Here is an 18,392-nt window from a genome sequence, read left to right as displayed (position 1 = left end):
CGCTAATACAGTTCGCAAAATTGTAGCAACTGGATTAACAGATAATAGGAGATTATCGAACAGTGTTTTGGATTGAGAATTTAACTACAGATAAGATAGTTGCTGTGAGGCAAATTTGAGAGAAGCACTAACATTTTAACAAACACATTTTGGCGACATTTATTTTTGTAAGGCTTTTTTACGATGGCCTTAGGCTGAGTTTGCTAACATCTGGAGTGAATATCGGACTCCGAGGAAAAATGGCGCATGGTGAGAATATGCACAGTGAGAACAAGAGAAAATGTCAAATTCTGCAGAAAGACGGACAATGACTTTGACATATGTTCAGGTATACAGTGAGGTGGGGTTAGTGCCATGTGGTGGGTAACATAGTACCTGCGAATGTCTTGCGATAAATAAACAGAAATGAGATGGGGAAAGCGCCATCTTGAGTGAGAAAAACATTATGGAACCGCACTCAGATGAAATCGTAGGTTTATCATAGTCGGAAGCGGTATGAAGATAAAGAAATAAAAGGCATGTTAATCTGAAAATCAGTGCTGAGAAGACTGAATTCAGTTGCGTTGGAGAGAATCGTCATAATGTTTCCTGCTGCAAGTAAGAATTGTCTGATTTTCTAGTTCAAGAACAACTGCATAAAGCTGTAGATAAAACAACGTGTTTATAATGAACTCAGAGGCCACTTCTGAGTTAATCTGTATATGATTTAACGCACTTGGCTCAAAATGGCTTTGAGCGCTATGGGACTTAACTTCTATGGTCATCAGTCCCCTAGAACTTAGAACTACTTAAACCTAACTAACCTAAGGACATCACACACATCCATGACCGAGGCAGGATTCGAACCTGCGGCCGTAGCGGTCACGCGGTTCCAGACTGTAGCGTCTAGAACCGCTCGGCCACCCCGGCCAGCCATTTAACGCACTCCCATTCTTACTGCAGTAGGTGTGAATAATGCAATAATTGTTCCAGAGGTGCTGCACATATCAGAGACGTTGGATACCACAGATCGTTAGCCTAGTTGCAGATATAGATGGTTGGAATATAGGAGACCAAGAATTGTTTGTATTACATGGTGCGACAAACAACAACGTCCGAAATTGAAGGCAAGAAGACTTCTATAAGGAGAACTTACGGCTGTCAAACTGGAAGACTTTCGGACCTTAGCTGTTATTTTGGGAATGCCCGAGGGAACTTGCTTGCTTCGGAGTAAAAAGGTGAATGAAGTCATGAAAATGAATCGATGGAAAAAAGCCTAAGAACGCTGTTTCTGTGGGAAGACTGTGAGTTCGGCATAAGCACTTAAAGGTCGGTAAACGTCGAGAAGTATGTAAGCGTTCATGGTTCTCAATTCAGACTAGGGTCTATCTAATACAATAAACATACTGTGACAAGTCAATGTGTGATTAATGTACCAATTGTACTAAAACTCCGAGGAAGATTTGGTTCAAATGGTTCAAATGGCTCTGAGCACTATGGGACTTAACATCTGTGGTCATCAGTCCCCTACAACTTAGAACTACTTAAACCTAACTAACCTAAGGACAGCACACACATCCATGCCCGAGGCAGGATTCGAACCTGCGACCATAGCGGTCGAGCGGTTCCAGACTGAAGCGCCTAAACCGCACGGTCACACCGGCCGGCGAAGATTTACAGTGTTGACAATTGCCTCCAAGAAATGCTATTCATTTACTTAAACTACCAGGCTAACACTCGTTTTGCAGATGTCTGTCGTTCTCAGTAATTTCCAGAATTTTTCATCTAAGCTGAAACCCCACAATGTTTGATGAAACGAGCATTACCTATACCTGGGTGGCGTCCAAGAGTTCTCGTTGCGCCACTGATAAAATAAGTCAAAAAGTGGCAGAGGAATGCTTGGTACGTCTTCTTCCCGTTTTCTAAAAGCCGTAATTATAGGCCCGTATTGCCGACGTTCTACCCGTTATGCAAATATGGAACCTCTTTACTCTCGCGTGTTGCAACATTAAATTTATTTAAAATTTTTACTATTTATTTCAAACATTAATTTTGTTGCTGAATTTCTTGCGACAAATATGTCGGCAGTAGTGACAATTGGTTTAACTTGCGACAAACACTCGTGTAGGAGGCTTGTGACCGTTATATGACTAACTCGACACGACGTTAATACTGCTTCAGGTCGCTAAATAAGATGGTTCCACTGGTTATAAAAACTTCATTGACGCATTTGGGGCATGATGCACCATCAGAATATCAGAAATAAACTTTATGCAAAATATAGCGTCAAGTACAGACTGTGTTAACTTCGGTCTGTACAATGTCATCACACTCTTCTTGAGCGAAAATATTTTCTTTAGGCAGCAACATGCATTACGTGGGCAAAGATCTTATAAAACTCAGTTTGCTATCTTCATCCAAGAGTACTAGAGGTCATTAAACACATGCCCCCAGGTTGGCACCATACTCCTTGTTGTGGATTGGCAAGAGAGCCAACCCACTGTGAGAGGAAGCCGAAAGGCACGCGTTTTAGCTCACGCAGGCTGGCGTGAGGTCTGGAACAGGACAAGGAAGTTAGAATTTAGCAAAAAAGGACGTAGCTGTTGGAATACTTAACTTTAATCCGTAAATGGTGAACATCGCTCTTGACGGTACATGTTTTACAGCATCAATAGTAACTGATAATGGCGCCTGGCTAGGTCGTAGCAAATGACGTAGCTGAAGGCTATGCTAACTATCGTCTCGGCAAATGAGAACGTATTTTGTCAGTGAACCAACGCTAGCAAAGTCGGCTGTACAACTGGGGCGAGTGCTAGGAAGTCTCTCTAGACCTGCCGTGTGGCGGCGCTCGGTCTGCAATCACTGATAGTGGCGACACGCGGGTCCGACGTATACTAACGGACCGCGGCCGATTTAAAGGCTACCACCTAGCAAGTGTGGTGTCTGGCAGTGACACCACACTCCTTAATATCCTGAAGACAATCAATAAAGCTCCAAACTGATGATCAGTAAACAAAGTATGACCCTGCGGAATATCAGCCCAGGTCTATGATTAGGTTTAGAACTTCTTAGCTGATAGAACTCAACACAGCGTTCTTAACGGATCGAAATCAAGAAATATAAAACAGATTTTTCGGGTACCCTGAAGAAATGACTTGAAGGCAATATTATAGAAAGGAAAGAGAAAGCCAAGCGGTCTAGGGCGCTGCAGTCATGGACTGTGCGGCTGGTCCCGGCGGAGGTTCGAGTCCTCCCTCGGGCAGGGGTGTGTGTGTGTTTGTCCTTAGGGTGATTTAGGTTAAGTAGTGTGTAAGCTTAGGGACTGATGACAATTAAGTCCCATAAGATTTCACACACATTTGAACTTTTTTTTTTTTTTTTTTTTTTTTTTTGCCGGCCGGAGTGGCCGAGCGGTTCTAGGCGCTACAGTCTGGAACCGCTCGACCGCTACGGTCGCAGGTTCGAATCCTGCCTCGGGCATGGATGTGTGTGATGTCCTTAGGTTAGTTAGGTTTAAGTAGTTCTAAGTTCTAGGGGACTGATGACCTCAGCAGTTAAGTCCCATAGTGCTCAGAGCCATTTGAACCATTTTGAACATTTTTTTCTTTTTTTTGAAAGAGAAAGTAGACGAATATGAGAAAGGAAATACGATACAGCGGGAAGAATTTGGCAGACTATTGAAAGTCTTAAACAAGACCCCTGGAGTAAACGACATCCCGTCAGACTTGAAGATAAATGTAATAACTCAAATTCCAAAGAAAGATGCTTTCCGGTGTGAATATTACCGAACTATCAATTTAATAAGTCATGGTCGCAAAATGCTAACACGAAAAATAACTGGTAGAAGCTGACATCAGTGAAGATCAATTTGGATTTCGGAGAAATGTAAGAACACGCAACAAATTCTGGCTCTACGACTTACCTTAGAAGGCAGGTAAAGGAAAGGTAAACGTACGTTTATAGCTTTTGTATAATTAGTGAAAGCTTTTGACAGTGTCAACTGTAATACATTTTTTGACGTTATAGAGGTAGGAGGGATAAAATACAGGGAGCGAAAGGCTATTTACAACTTGTACAGAAACCAGAAAAAAGTCCTTAGAGTCGAGGGGCACAAAAGGGAAAGCAATTAATTAAAGGGAGTGAGACAGTGTTGTAACCTATCCCTGATGTTATTCAACCTGTACAGTGAGCAAGCTGTAAAGGAAACGAAAGAAAAACATGGTTCAAATGGCTCTTAGCACTATGGGACTTAACATCTAAGGTCATCAGTACCCTAGAACTTAGAACTACTTAAACCTAACTAACCTAAGGACATCACACACATCCATGCCCGAGGCAGGATTCGAAACTGCGACCGTAGCGGTCGCGCGGTTCCAGACTGTAGCGCCTAGAACCGCTCGGCCACCCCGGCCGGCCAGAAAAGTATGGAGAAGGAAATAAAGTTCATGGAGAAGAAATAAAAACTTTGAAGTTTACCGATGACGTGGTAGTTCTATCAGAGGCAGCGTAGGCGTTGGCAGGGCAGTTGAACGTAACGGACAGTGTCTTGAAAGGAGGACATAAGATGAACATCACAAAAGCAAAACAGGGGTAATGGAATGTATATTAGAATTAAATCAGGCGTTGCTGCGGAAATTAGATTACGGAACTAGACACAAGAAGTGGCAGTTAAATAACTGATAATGAAAGAAGCAGTAAGAACGTAAAATGTATACTGGCAATGGCAAGAGAAAGAGTTTCTGAAGAAGAGAAATTTGTTAACATTAAACGTGAATTTAAGTGTTAGGAAGCCTTTTCTACAGGCATTTGTCTGAAGTGTAGCCTTACGCGGAAGTGAGACGTGGTAGACGTCAATCTCAGAGAAAAGAAAGTAGAAGCTTTTGGTTTTGTTACAGAAGAATGCTAAAGATTAGATAGGTAGATGGTGTAACCAATGAGGAGGCACTCAACTGCAATGGGAAGAAAAGAAAGTTCTGGCATAACTTTACTAAAAAAATGGTTGTTAGGACACATTCTGAGACATCAAGGGTTGGAAGGAAGAGTCGAGGGTAAAAACATAGGCGGCCGATGTGGCCCAGCGGTTCTAGGCGCTACAGTCTGGAACCGCGCGACCCCTACGGTCGCAGGTTCGAATCCTGCCTTGGGCATGGATGTGTGTGATGTCCTTAGGTTAGTCAGGGTTAAGTAGTTCTAAGGTCTGGGGGACTGATGACCTTAGAAGTTAAGTCCCATAGTGCTCAGAGCCATTTTTGTAAAAACATTAGGTGGGGGCCAAGAGATCAATACAGTAAGCAGGTTCAAAATGATGCCGGTTGCAGCAGCTTTTCGGAGATGAAGAGGCTTGCACAGGACAGGGTAGCATGGAGAGTTGCATTGAAGCGGTACTGTTAGTACACTTCACCACTATTTCCGATATGCAAATGATATCAGAATACCAATCAGGTAATGTTTACAGTCGTCTATGACATGAAAAGAGTGTTTCTTCTCTTGTAATCATAAACCTCGGCCATTGGACCTGGAAATGTGCACCACTGTGTTTTATTCCGACAAGTACTCCTATGTGTCACGCTTCCTCGTCCTGTCTATATCCTACTGTGTATAAGAGCATGAAACTCCGCGATCAGGTACTGAAGCCTACGCGGTAGTTGACCGACCGCCATGTCATCCTTCATTCATATTCGGATGTGGTATGGAGGGGCATAGGGTCAGCACACCACAGGCCCAGTCGTTGGCGACGTTTCGGCGTTGGAGCCCCTACCTCTTAACCAGGTAGCTTCTCAATTGACATCACGAGGCTGAGTGAACCCAATTCAGTCCTCTCACCAAAGAAAAATCCCTTGCAGTACCAGGAGCCAAGCCGGCCGCTGTGGCCGAGCGGTTCTAGGCTCTTCAGTCTGGAAACGCGCGACCGCTACGGTATCAGGTTCGAATCCTGCCTCGGAGATGGCTGTGTGTGATGTCCTTAGGTTAGTTAGCTTTAAGTAATTCTAAGTTTTAGGGGACTGATGACATATGTTAAGTCCCATAGTGCTCAGAGCCATATGAACCATTTGAACACGGTATTATGCATGTGTATCAGTTTCTTTGGCGCTTCAGTGTATTTGCTGAAGGAGAAAGAGGGAATTTGAGAAAAAAATGGTTTGAAAGACATCGGCGAACGCGGAAGCGAACCAGGAGCCGAAACGGGGCCCCGACGTGAGCGTCTGTCGTGTTGACCACTCAGATATCGAGACTGACATTAATGTTACGGGAATGTAATGGGATGCAGGTAGGTGATGTACTAACCCAAAAATAGATAGCAAGCAGTAGGCTTGTCAAAGCTTAGCAGGAGAAAGTTAAGCACAGAGTTTGCTTCAGAGGGCTGTAGAAAGATCGATTCGGACGAGAGTAGAGGGTGTAGGTTGGTCTTCAGCCAGTGGAGACCAGCGGTTTAATAAGGGACAGCTGTCGCCGGAAAGAAGGCATGTTCTGACACTGACCGAGCGAGGTGGCGCAGTGGTTAGCACACTGGACTCGCATTCGGGAGGACGACGGTTCAATCCCGTCTCCGGCCATCCTGATTTAGGTTTTCCGTGATTTCCCTAAATCACTTCAGGCAAATGCCGGGATGGTTCCTTTGAAAGGGCACGGCCGATTTCCTTCCCCATCATTCCCTTACCCGAGCTTGCGCTCCGTCTCTAATGACCTCGTTGTCGCCGGGACGTTAAACACTAATCTCCTCCTCCTCCTGTTCTGACACTGCTGCTAGTGGGGTCGCGCTAAAGTCGTCCTCCTGCTGAGCTCCAGTTGGTATGTGATAAGAATTGAAAATGAGTTACAGCGTTGTGGACTGGACTCACGTTGCGTTATTCAGGGTTGATTTGATTAGTGAAGAGCCAAATGTCGAGGTCATTATTATTATTTTGGCGGAGTAAGTTGATGAGTGGTGGTCATTGCCACTGTCTTCGAACAAGTGCTGACCATCAGTCTTGCACCTTACAGGACGTGCTCCAGACTAATACATGGTGGTATTTACGAAAGCAGGTGGGGATATTTCTTCGCTAACATAGTTTTGTGCAGTGGAGGTAACTTTTGAAGTGGTCTTCTTTGTAATGGAGTCTTGGGCACCAGGTCGCGCCATTGCTGGTATAGCACAGTAATTGCGGAAAATACATAGGTGTGAACTCGATCAATGGTATCGAACTTTCAAGAAAGGTAATAGAAAGCGGGCTAGAATGTTTTCAGTTTTTGGACGAATTCGTGGCACTATCTTTGTAGTTTGTGTCCGCGTCATGTGTCATTGCAACTTCCGAAAGAAAGCAGTAACGGTTAAGATATTGTGACTGGTGGGTGTTTAACTGTGGTCAGTGATTATTAGAGGTAGCATGAATTGCGGGATAGACATCTTACTAGATTAATTTGAGTGTTCGGTTGATTCTCTTCGTGGTTCGTGGTGGAGACGTTGTGCTGTGCTTGTGTATGCAGCTTGCAGCAGTGTCTTGACCAAGGTAGCCAGCTACTAACGCAGTATCCTAACGGGTACTAAAAGTAATTTGAGACGTTTTGATATTAATTTTGAATACGTTTCATTGTGAGCGGGAGAGAGCCATACGATTAGCAAGGATTCACGTGGTGCCTGTGCCCATAATTTTTTATTAGCTATCCCCCTCTTTCGATTTCAGTATTAGAAGTATAACGCCTTCAGCCACGTATACAGCAACATTCAAGCGGATTTTGCGTGAGTCACAGCAGTTCTGAGCATTACCACAAAAAGTGCATAGTACCCTCCGTCAAATGGTTCAAATGGCTCTGAGCACTATAGGACTTAACTTCTGAGGTCATCAGTCCCCTAGAACTTAGAACTACTTAAACCTAACGTCACACACATCCATGCCCGAGGCAGGATTCGAAACTGGCGGTCGCGCGGTTCCAGACGTAGCGCCTAGAACCGCTCGGCCATCCCGGCCGCCACCCCTCTGTCAGTTCATGTCATTAGGTAAAGTGATGAAACATTTTCTGTATTATTTATTCTAATAAAAGCCTCCCCTCTGAACGTGTGTTTGCTCATTAATTCAATCTTTACCACTTGCTTCACGAGCTTACGTAAATAATGCACCCTGAGGCATCTTAAATGTAGAGCTTTCGCATGACGTACGTTAATTCAATTCGTTTTATCAGTAGCGCGCTGCTGCTTTCTATGCGTGTATCTGTGAGTGTCATTGTATGAAATTGGTGTGTTGTTCTGAGAGTGTTTCCCCCTTATGACTTTCTGATAGTGTGATCAAGGGATAATTCATGGATAAGAGACCGATTAAGGGAACTTCATTTACTATTAATTCCTTATAATTAGAGCTTACGTTATTCCAAGTAAGAAATAATGTAGTTCATATTCAGAGAGAATGTTGTTTGTTACAACATTCATGGTAATTACGTGCTGCTCATGAAGTTCCTAACCCCCTCTTTATTAACTGGATGACGCAAACAAAATATAAACCCCATAAGAGAAAAAGTGACAACGCTATTAAACGAAATTAAATCAAATAATTAATAAAATTCCGATAGTTGAATATACTGTCAGTTTGGTTAAGGGCATGTTTCAAGCAATGCATTGGGTGAATGTGCGACTAGTGTTATCCGTTGCATTTCTTAAGTTATTGATTCCAAAGATCATAAAAAGTAACTTAAAGTCGGCCCATTGAGAATAATTAAACAGAATTTCACGGAATTTCACGGAACCTCATCATACGGGAAGAGGCAAAAAATTTCTCTTCAAAAGTGTTGCAGAGTAATACAAAGGTAATAATGACGACACAAACATACCTACAGCCAAACCAAAAGGAAAGTAAAAAACAATAACAGACCATTATGGTAACCATGCAGGATCAAACCACTCATCAAACTGATGACTAAAACAACAAAGGAAGCGTTATACGTCCATTACCATTCACTATTATTGTAAATGATCTGGTGAAAGTAGGAATTTGCTTCCCTCCTCACCCGCAGCAAACAATTCTTCGGATACTAAACTCACATAAGGTCCCATCAGACAGACAAACGTATCGATTCAGAACATGTAAGGCATACTTACAAGTAAAGTGCACGCCAAATAACTTGGGCCAGTACCTGTGCAGACTGCGTGGCAATGGAGTGAATAACGGAAGTGGTAGAGGCTCCGTTGTTAACGGGCATAGTATGATATGGGACGAACAGTTCGACAGCTGAAGACCACACGTGGACGGATATGTCGTGTAACTTGTAAGCTACAGCCGGAGAATGTTCATAAACAAAACACCAACGAAAGCAGAACAGTTCTGGGCAAATGCCTGTAGAAGAAAATCTCACGAATTTACAATGAGGTAAAAATGTGGTATAGTGGACAACATTGCTTACTACGATACCAACAACGTAAAAGGAAGATCATGTGCCACGTGGAAATTATGCGTCAGTCCCACTCAACATTACCAGCATATAAAATTTCTTCTACACTCGGTGCAGGGATTGGCAGTTGACGAGAAGCTTAAATAAATGAAGCGTATTGCTCAAAAATAGTTCGAGAGACATCTTACACTTCGGTTACAGCGTCGGAGGTAAATTATTACAAATATTTTAGCAACCGTAAAATCTCTAGGAGTATCCATCTGAAGCAACATAAAATGAAAGTAGGACACAAAACTACCAGGGGCGTTTGATAAGTAATGCAATACATTTTTTCTTTGGCCGATTTCGGTTGAAAAAATGCAGTATTTGTTGTGCGGTATCACAGAATGTCCCCGCTTCAGCACCTATAGTTTCATGATGCTCCGATAGGTGGCGCCGTTATATATACACTCGTGCTCATAAATCAAGGATAATGCTGATACATGGTGAAACAACGCTCTGGTGGGCGATTTGCGGGTTTACGTCACCTAGGGGTATGACCATGCGGTGCATTTGACCTGCGGTCGTCGCACGGTGGCGCTGGCAGCAGTCCAAATACGCAGAGGTGTGTTGGTGCATGTCGGAGTACGGTGCAGCGAGTAAGTGTGCAGACGTGCTAATGGTGACTGTGTGTTGAAAATGGCTCAAAGAACACACATTGATGACGTTACGAGGGGTAGAATACTAGGGCGACTGGAGGCTGGTCAAACACAGCAGGTCGTGGCACCGGTCCTCCGCGTGCCACAAAGTGTGATCTCAAGATTATGGCAACGATTCCAGCAGACAGGAAACGCGTCCAGGCGCTACTGTACGGGACGTCCACAGTGTAGAACACCACACGAAGACCGATATCTCACCATCAGTGCCCGCAGACTGCCATGGAGTACTGCAGTTAGCCTTACTCGGGACCTTACCGCAGCCACTGGAACAGTTGTCTCCAGACACACAGTCTACAGACGACTCAACAGACATGGTTCATTCGCCCGGAGACCTGCAAGGTGCATTCCACTGACCCCTGTCACAGGAGAGCCCGTAAAGCCTGGTGTCAAGAACACCGTGCATGGTCATTGGAACAGAAGTCCCAGGTTATGTTCACAGGCTAGTTCAGGTATAGTCTAAACAGTGATTCTCGCAGGGGTTTTAATGTGGCGTAAACCACGAACCAGATACCAACCCCTTAATGTCTTGAAAGGGACCTGTATGGAGGTTGTGGTTTGATGGTGTGGGGTGGTATTATGATTGGTGCACTATACCCCTACATGTCTTTGAAAGCGGAACTCTAATAGTTCAGGTGTATCGGGACGTCATTTTGCACCAGCATGTCCGCCTTTCCAGGGATGCAGTGGGTCCCACCTTCCTCCTGACGGATCATAACGTACGACCCCACCGAGCTACCATCGTGGAGGAGTACCTTGAAACAGAAGATATCAGGCGAATGGAGTGGCCTGCCTGTTCTCCAGACCTAAACCCCATCGAGCACTTTGGGAATGCTCTCGGTCGACGTATCGCTGAACGTCTTTAAACCCCCACGACACTTCAGGCTCTCCGTCAGGCACTGGTGCATGAATGGGAGGCTGTACCCCAGCAGCTACTCGACCTCCTGATCAAGAGTATGCGAACCCGTTGTGCGGCCTGTGTATGTGTGCATGGTGATCATATCCCATATTTATATCGGGGTACATGCGCAAGAAACAGTGACGTTTTGTAGCACATGTGTTTCGGGACGGTTTTCTCAACTTATCACCAATACTGTGGAGTTACAGTGTGTGGCGTGTGTGTTCCCTATATGTCTATGCTATTAGCGCCAGTTTTGTATAGTCCCACGTTGTGTGGCACTTCATTCTGCAATCATCCTTAATTTATGAGCGTGAGTGTAGCAGCAGAGAAGCGTTCCAAGGAGACAGCCGTCACTGAGATTCCTTTCGCAGAAAACCAGAGTGTCGTAGATATTCACTGCCGCTTACAGAATGTGCGCGGAGACCTGGAAGTGAACAAAAGCGCGATGAGTTGTTGGCCGTCTGTCATCATCGCAACCTGCTCGATCTTCCGGGTGCCTGCCGGCCGCAGACAGTTGTTTCTCCTACAATGTTGGAAACTGTGGAGCTCTCATCCGAGGCGATCGACGGATCAGAAACGAACAATTCGCTGCACAACAGCACAACTGGACGTCTCTGTTGGTATTGTTGACACAGTCAATGGTATGTGGCCGCTGGATCCTCGATGCTTAACAGGAGACCATAAAGAACAAGGAAGGACCGTACGTGTCGATATGCTTGCACATTACGAGGCTGATCGTGATAATTTTTTTGTCGATCATCGTCACAGGCGATGAAACATGGGTTCATCACTTCGACCCGGAAACAAAACGCCAATCTCTGGAGTGGCTCCATACCACCTCTCCTACTGATTAAAAGCTCAAAGCCGCACCCTCAACCGGTATAGTCATGGCGACCGTCTTCTGGGGCTCTGAAGAGGATATTCTGTTTGACGTCCTGTCCCATGCTGCAACGATCAACTCAGAAGTGCACTGTACTACCCTCAGGACTTCAGCGTGTTCGTCGTCACAAAACTGCAAACGAGCTTCTCTTTCTCCATGACAAGGCTTCACACCAGTCTGCGCACCTGAGAGGAGCTCACAAAACTTCATTGGACTGTTCTTTCTCATCCACTCTACAGCGTGGACCTCGCACCTCCCGACTTTCACATGTTTGGCCCAATGAAAGATGCACTCTGCGGGAAGCAGTATGTGGGTGATGGGGAAGTTATTGATGTAAGACGTTGGCTCATAAGTCGATTGGTATCATGCGGGCATACAAGCCCTCCTAGTAAGGTGGCGTAAGGCCATCGTATTGAAGGGAGATTGTGTTGTAAAATAGGGTTTTCTAGCCGAAAGAGTGGGGAATAATACGGTGTATTGGAATCCTGAATAAAACAAACATGCTTTCAGAAAAAAAATATGTTGCGCTAGTTAATGAGCACCCCCTTAGTTAAAGTAGAATCGCAGACAGATTCAATACAAGAATCCTAAGCAAATGCAATTAATCAACTAAAGAAATGGCTTACAAAATACTCGTCGATGGATTCTTGAATACTACTCGTCTGAGACCCTTGCCAGGTAGGATTAACAGAACAGACAGAGAAGATCGAAAGAAGAGTGGCGCGTTAATTAGGTCTTATTTCAGTAAACGCGTGAGCGTTATGGAGCAACAAACTCCACTGGCAGACGCTACAAGAGTAGCGCCGTGCACAGTGTTAAATGACGAGAGTATGCGTTCCTAGAAGAGTCGGGAAACATGTTACTTCCTGCCACCTGCCACCGTGAAGGGAAAATGAAATTTGAGCTCACTCGAGGACTTAAGACGGTAGTTCTTCTTGTACACCATTCACGGGTGGAACAGGAAACGGGAAAGTAACAGTGGTAATGACCTTCTCTAGGCAACACAACGAAAAACGGCTTGAGTAGTATAGTTGTTGAAGCGGAGATCAACAATGTGTAAGTGCTATCTTCCGTGGCAGTGCGAGTGTGGTGCGAAAGCAGTGGCGTAGTGCGTGGTCAGATACGGAGGCGCTACTTTACCGAGTGCGACGAGCGCGGAGAAAACCTTTGCTGGCCCCATGGCTGTGGCGGCGGAACTCCAACTAAACGACAGACAAGTAAGCGACCCGGCTGGTACCAGCGGCGTGGCCCTGCGATAGCGGCAGCGCGCATATCGCCCGTCGTGCAGCCTGCCACAAGTCTCATGCGTCACGAGCCCCTGCAGTACAGACATATTCGAGGCTTCATAATGAAACGCTCTTCTCTAGTAACTAAGTAAGTCAGGGTCTGCAGTGTATATCTGTGTCTCTGACAACTGGCAATTCCATAGTGAAAACTGATACAACATAGACACGTGTTTAAAAGTTTTACTGTCGTTCAGAATAGTCAGCACCATTATACAGGGTGGACCATTGATCGTGACCTGGCCAAATATCTCACAAAATAAGAGTCAAACGAAAAAACTACAAGGAACGAAACTCGTCTAGCTTGAAGGGGAAACCAGATGGCGCTATGTTTGGCCCGCTAGATGGCGCTGCCATAGGTCAAACGGATATCAAATGCGTTTTTTTTTTAAAAATAGGAACCCCCATTTTTTTTACATATTCGTGTAGTACGTAAAGAAATATGAATGTTTTAGTTTTACCACTTTTTTCACTTTGTGATAGATGGCTTTGTAATAGTCACAAACATATGGCTCACAATTTTAGACGAACAGTTGGTAACAGGTAGGTTTGTTAAATTACACGTTTGAACATTTTATTTCGGTTGTTCCAATGTAATACACGTGCATTTGTGAACTTATCATTTCTGAGAACGCATGCTGTTACAGCGTCATTACCTGTAAATACCACATTAATGCAATAAATGCTCAATATGATGTCCGTCAGCCTCAGTGCATTTGACAATACGTGTAACGACATTCCTCTCAAAGCCAGTAGTTTGCCTTCCGTAATGTTCGCACATGCATTGACAATGCGCTGACGCATGTTGTCAGGCGTTGTCGGTGGATCACGATAGGAAATATCCTTCAACTTTCCCCACAGAAAGAAATCCGGGGACGTCAGATCCGGTGAACGTGCGGGCCATGGTATGGTGCTTCGACGACCAATCCACCTGTCATGAAATATGCTATTCAATACTGCTTCAACCGCACGCGAGTTATGTGCCGCACTTCCATCATGTTGGAAGTACATCGCCATTCTGTCATGCAGTGAAACATCTGGTAGTAACATCGGTAGAACAATACGTAATAAATCAGCATACATTGCACCATTTAGATTGCCATCGATGAAATGGGGGCCAATTATCCTTCTTCCCATAATGTCGCACCATACATTAACCCGCCAAGGTCGCTGATGTTCCATTTGTCGCAGCCACCGTGGATTTTCCATTGCCCAATAGTGCAAATTACGCCGGTTTACGTTACCGCTGTTGGTGAATGACGCTTCGTCGCTAAATAGAACGCGTGCAAAAAATCTGTCATGGTCCCGTAATTTCTCTTATGCCCAGTGACAGAACTGTACACGGCGTTCAAAGTCGTCGCCACGCAATTCTTGGGGCATAGAAATATGGCACGGGTGCAATCGATGTTGATATAGCATTCTCAACACAGACGTTTTTGAGATTCCCGATTCTCGCGCAATTCGTCTGCTACTGATGTGCGGATTAGCCGCGACAGCAGCTAAAATACCTACTTGGGCATCATCATTTGTTGCAGGTCGTGGTTGACGTTTCATATGTGGCTGGACACTTCCTGTTTCCTTAAATAACGTAACTATCACGCGAACGGTCCGGGCACTTGGATGATGTCGTCCAGGATACCGGGCAGCGTACATAGCACACGCCCGTTTGGCATTTTGATCACAATAGCCATACATCAACACGATATCGACCTCTTCCGCAATTGGTAAACGGTCCATTTTGACACGGGTAATGTATCACGAAGCAAATACCGTCCGCACTGGCGGAATGTTACGTGGTACCACGTACTTATACGTTTCTGACTATTACACCGCCATCTATCACAAAGCGAAAAAAGTGGTCCAACTGAAACATTCATATTTCTTTACGTGATACAGGAATGTGTGATAAAAATGGGGCTTCCTATTAAAAAAAAAAAAAAAAAAAAAGCAGTTGATATCCGTTTGACCTCTGGCAGCGCCATCTAGCGGGCCAACCATAACGCCATCTGGTTTCCCTCTTCAAGCTAGACAAGTTTCGTTCTTTGTAGTTTTTTCGTTTGACGCTTATTTCGTGAGATATTTGGCCCGGTCACGATCAATGGACCACCCTGTATATATTCCATTGCCAACTTTGTGAAACTCACGGGACACCTTTAGCAGCTCCAGTTTTGTTGATAGTTCGAATAGAGCGGTCTTTGGTCCGAAGAATCTCTCTAACCGTTCTGGAACGAATGCCACAAAGTTCTCCGTCCGTTTTAGGGATCCAGTCGAAGTCACAACGGCTTAAATCCGGGGAGTGCGATGGTTGGTCAGCACTTCCCATCCCCACCACTCCATATTGCGCCATATGTGCCCGAGCATTGTCCTGCAAAGCGATCGGTTCGTTCTGCAGAGAGTGTTGGTGCACCTTTTTCAAAGCTGGTCGCACGCTGCGTTCCAAAAATGAACAGTAATACAGCTTTATTCTTTGAAATTGTAAATGGGGGGGAGATAGGCGATCCGTTAGTTTTAAACTTGTATTGATAAAAATCGTACCTCAAGATCGGAAATTTTTTTGCAAACTACCTATTTCGGCACATTACCGAGCAATCTTCGGATCAATCTAAAATGATGTTCAGTGTATGACACTCATTACAAATCGTCGTATTTTGTAGAACTCAGTCGCCCTAATTAAATACAAAATTCTAAAGCGAAAATCTTATTTGGTTATGTAAACTGATTAGTGATTAACGTTATCAGTTTATATAACCAACCAAGAGGTTCACTTTAGGATTTTTTTAATTAACTAGGGCGACTTAGCTCTAAAAAAATACGACGATGTGTAATGTGTCTCACACACTGCACATTTTAAACTCATCTGAAGATATCTCGATAATGGGCCGAAACCGGTAATTAGTAAACAAAATTTGTGATTTTGACGTAGGAGTTTCATTCACACATGTATAAATACAGCTTATTTACATTCTGCCGTGGGGGGGGGGAGTGCATGTGTTAGGATAACACCATCACATTTATATTCAAGAACCGCCATAACATTCACATTGCTCATATCTACATGACTATTCTGCACTTAAGTATCTGGCAGAGTGTTCTTCCAGTCACCTTTAGATTATTTCTCTACCTTTCCACTCCCTAATAGCGCGTGGGGAAAATGAAACATTTAAATATTTCTGTACAAGCTCTGATTTCTCTTACTTTATTATGATGATCGTTTCTCCTTGGCGAGAATAGCACATTTTAACATTCAGATGAGAAAGCTGGTGATTGAAATTTCCTGCAAAGATCTCGCCGCAACGAGAATTGCCTTTGTTTTCATGATTCCCATCTCATTTATCATATCAGTAACTTCCTTTCCCCTATTTCGCGGCTATACGAAACGAGCTGCCCTTCTTTGAACTTTTTCGATACCTTTCCATCAATCCAATGTCGTAAGGATCGCATGTAGCACCGTAATACTGTAGCAAGTACAAACAAGCGTAGTGCAGGCAGTGTTTTGCCAATAAAACGTAGTCTTTCGTTTCAGCGTAAGCTGTTTGTAGTTGTTTCTTGTTAGGAAAAAATTTCGGTATTCGGAATGATCTGTAATGAGACTCTGTAATGAGACCACTCGTTCGACTGGCGTTTCAGTTATGGCTGTTACGAGTTGGCCCACGTCTCATCAGTCGTAATGGTACGGCGTAAGACAGCCTCTTTCTCGCGCTCATATCGTTCCATCTGGGTATAAGCAGCGTCGTGTCGTAGCTATTTCTGCAGTTCTGCGCAGTCCATCCTTATGCAATTTTCCTCATGCCCAGACGTTACTTCAGCATGCGAAGCACAGCTGTATGTACTAACCTTGTCTCTTGGTTCAGTTCAAGAATCGTTTCGCACTGATCACTATCTAGTAATGCGGTAAGAGCAGACGACCCTTGGTGACACCGCTCTGTTGCACGTCTTCTGGCACATTTTTTATCCAACTCTGTTTTTATTGTTTCGAAAACACCGTAACAGCAATACATTAGACAGTCTGCATCACGAGTTTCTGTTTTTCTTGTCACTGTCTATGCGCGTGGTTGGGAAGAGAAAGTCCATTTGCGCTGTGGTAAAGTAGGTGTATATAACTAACATGTGTTGTAAGCGGCATTATTTCATTCTGGTGCACTGAGTCTCTACGGCAATGTTGGTGCTATTAAAGGTCCAATCCTGATAATGTAGACACCTTGTATTAGGTCGTCGTCTCTATCTTTCCTTCTCCTGCGCTTTCCGTATTAAACAGATTGTGGTCTGTTATGGTTTCCAACCTTTTCTCGATCCGCCAAGATCTCTTTTCTCTTTTGGTTTAAAGTTCCTTATTTGACTTGGCAATCTCTCTAGTTCCATTCTTTTTGTTTTTATTCAGTTTTCCTTTTACGATCCAAATTTTCAACTTCTTTCGAATATATTCATTTCATATTTCATTTATTATTTTACATTCTTTTACTGCTCTAATAAATCTCATTTCTATTTTTTCGTTTTTCTTGGGTTTTATTCAATACCCACGATTCACTTCCGTATAACCGTGGTGGCAATGCGATTGTTTTGTAAAAATTCAGTATTGTTTCTTTCCGTGTTTAATGTTTGAAGTTCTGTTGATTGTTACGTAAATACTTCAAAATCTATTCAACTTAATCTACATGTCTTCTTTGTATTCTTACGATATTTTACATCCAAGGCAGTTAATATATTTTACCCCTTCAATTGTTTTTTCATTAACTACTTTCTTATTTCTCAATGAATATTTTCACAAAATGACATTGACTTAGATTTGCAAGAAGAAATCTCTATATTTTTTCTGTACATGTTTTATGTAGTTCAAAAATTTCTTTTTGAAAATCATCACTGTTACATCATCAGCTGTACCGAATTTTTTACCTGTATCACGGCGTTTATCCTAGAATTATATCTGTAAACTGCATCACCAGTGTCGTCACTGTACATATTGAACAACGCTGGGGAAAAGCTACAGTCTTGCCTCACCCCTTTACTTATTTGTATCAGTTATGTATACGCGTCTTCTGTATTTAAGACTAGCTGACAAATCTTGCATTGCCCGAGTATTACTATCCCAATTTTCTAAGAAACGAAAACAAAAAATGATCTATGTTTGCTGTGTAAGATCGAAATAATACCATGTACTCTTACAATAGGCTCGGTATGAGATGGTCTCAGACAGTTTCTCTACGCTGGGTGCAGCAGGTTGGCATGTCTACGATTCGATTTTCTAAACGTCTCTATAGGAACGGCTCTTCATAGCTCGATAGACGTCTATTGTTATGCCT

The 18,392-nt window shown here is 43.7% G+C and overlaps 1 protein-coding gene across 1 annotated transcript in view; it reads right to left on the bottom strand.

The window, feature by feature from the left end:
- The window catches only part of LOC124795326, a 62,617-nt gene extending 49,578 nt beyond the window's left edge, over nucleotides 1–13,039 (bottom strand). Inside the window, exon 1 of the mRNA XM_047259305.1 lies at nucleotides 12,953–13,039. Within this exon, the coding sequence (XP_047115261.1) occupies nucleotides 12,953–12,992 (40 nt within the window). The 5' untranslated portion in view covers nucleotides 12,993–13,039. The remainder of the gene's footprint in view (nucleotides 1–12,952) is intronic.
- Nucleotides 13,040–18,392: the final 5,353 nt, after the last annotated feature.

The sequence above is a fragment of the Schistocerca piceifrons genome, chromosome 1 (assembly GCF_021461385.2).
Source record: "Schistocerca piceifrons isolate TAMUIC-IGC-003096 chromosome 1, iqSchPice1.1, whole genome shotgun sequence".
In the NCBI taxonomy this organism is placed as follows: domain Eukaryota; kingdom Metazoa; phylum Arthropoda; class Insecta; order Orthoptera; family Acrididae; genus Schistocerca; species Schistocerca piceifrons.
The sequence above is the reverse complement of the archived record's forward strand: the minus strand, read 5'-3'. Positions and strand labels throughout refer to the sequence as shown.